The following is a 1401-nucleotide window of genomic DNA, read 5'->3' as shown; positions in this document are numbered from 1 at the left end:
TTGACTATTTGGATGTTCCATCGTAATTTGAGTTGTCGGTAAGGGATTTTCATTGGGAAATTCATCGGAAACATTACCGACGAGTCTTAGGAATGCACCATCAGTATATACAATATTTTTGATAGAGGAACGAAATAAAACAATAGAATTCTAGGTTGGAACTAAACAAGGAACATGGCACCCCTTTATTAATTCCTTCTTCACATACCTCCAAGATCTACCAGATTAATTAATAATTTAATATGCTTCTTGCCAGCCACAATTCCAGGTTTACACACATGGGTTAAGAATGTTTTCTCATCATTCTTTTGATCTTCCATCCTTATGCACGCAGCCTATAAAAGCCAACCATCCTTTTAATTCTTCATCATCACAATTCAACACATTTCCCTATTACTATCCCTTTAGCTAGCAAATTTTAGAGTCCAATATGGCTAAGTCACTTGCCCTGTTTCTTCTATTCAATATCCTTTTCTTCACAGTGGTGAGTGCATGCAACACTTGCCCTGGTCCTAAACCTAAACCAAAACCGAAGCCAAAGCCAACCCCAAAGCCGTGCCCCCCTCCTCCTTTGAAAGAAGGCAAATGCCCAACTGATGCATTAAAATTAGGTGTTTGTGCTAATGTGCTTAATGGTTTGTTGAATGTAACACTTGGAACTCCACCAGTAAAACCATGCTGCAGTCTTATAGAAAATCTTGTGGACTTGGAGGCTGCTGTTTGCCTTTGCACTGCACTGAAGGCTAACATTTTGGGAATCAACCTTAATCTCCCTATTTCCCTTAACTTACTTCTTAATGTTTGCAGCAAGAAGGCTCCACAGGGCTTTACTTGTCCCTAAATGATTCTATAATTTTTTTTTTCTGTTTCTGAATCTGGTTTTTTATATTCATTTGTTTAGCAGTTTCTGATGTTCAATTTAGCTGCTTGCACTAAACTTCTTGTTAGGTGCAAAGTTGTAATGTGTTTAGGATTGTTATTATTGGAAAGGGCTCTTGTATGGACAATTGTTTGTGCTCCCTCTGGAAATAAATATTTTTCAATATCACTTTCGTGCAGTTTGTAAGCCTCTCTGCTTATATGATTTACTTCCTCTGTCCCAAAATAGCTTGTCATAGTTAACACTTAGAGTCAATTTGACTAATGTTGGAAGCTAAATTGGATTAGATTAATTAAACACTTTAAATTAATGTTTAGATGTGAAAAAAAACTAAAAGTACTATAAGTTGCAATTCTTCTCATATCAATATGGTGAAACATATATTTTTTTTAAAATATTGATCAAAGTTCATATAATTTGGCTCTCGGAAATGAAAGATTACATACTTTTGTTCGTTTGGGCACGACTTTCTCTTAGGACATATATCGAACACTTGTGTTACCTGTTCATTCTAGTCCACA

The 1401-nt window shown here is 35.8% G+C and overlaps 1 protein-coding gene across 1 annotated transcript; it reads left to right on the top strand.

The window, feature by feature from the left end:
• The first annotated feature begins 318 nt into the window (after window positions 1–318).
• Window positions 319–1048, top strand: LOC132045051 (14 kDa proline-rich protein DC2.15-like). Its single transcript, XM_059435573.1, has one exon. The coding sequence runs from the start codon at window positions 431–433 to the stop codon at window positions 839–841; it is 411 nt and encodes a 136-aa protein (XP_059291556.1). The 5' UTR covers window positions 319–430; the 3' UTR covers window positions 842–1048.
• Window positions 1049–1401: the final 353 nt, after the last annotated feature.

The sequence above is a fragment of the Lycium ferocissimum genome, unplaced genomic scaffold (genome assembly GCF_029784015.1).
Source record: "Lycium ferocissimum isolate CSIRO_LF1 unplaced genomic scaffold, AGI_CSIRO_Lferr_CH_V1 ctg5937, whole genome shotgun sequence".
Classification (NCBI taxonomy): domain Eukaryota; kingdom Viridiplantae; phylum Streptophyta; class Magnoliopsida; order Solanales; family Solanaceae; genus Lycium; species Lycium ferocissimum.
Note: the sequence above shows the minus strand (reverse complement) of the source record. Positions and strands in the feature narration are given on the sequence as shown.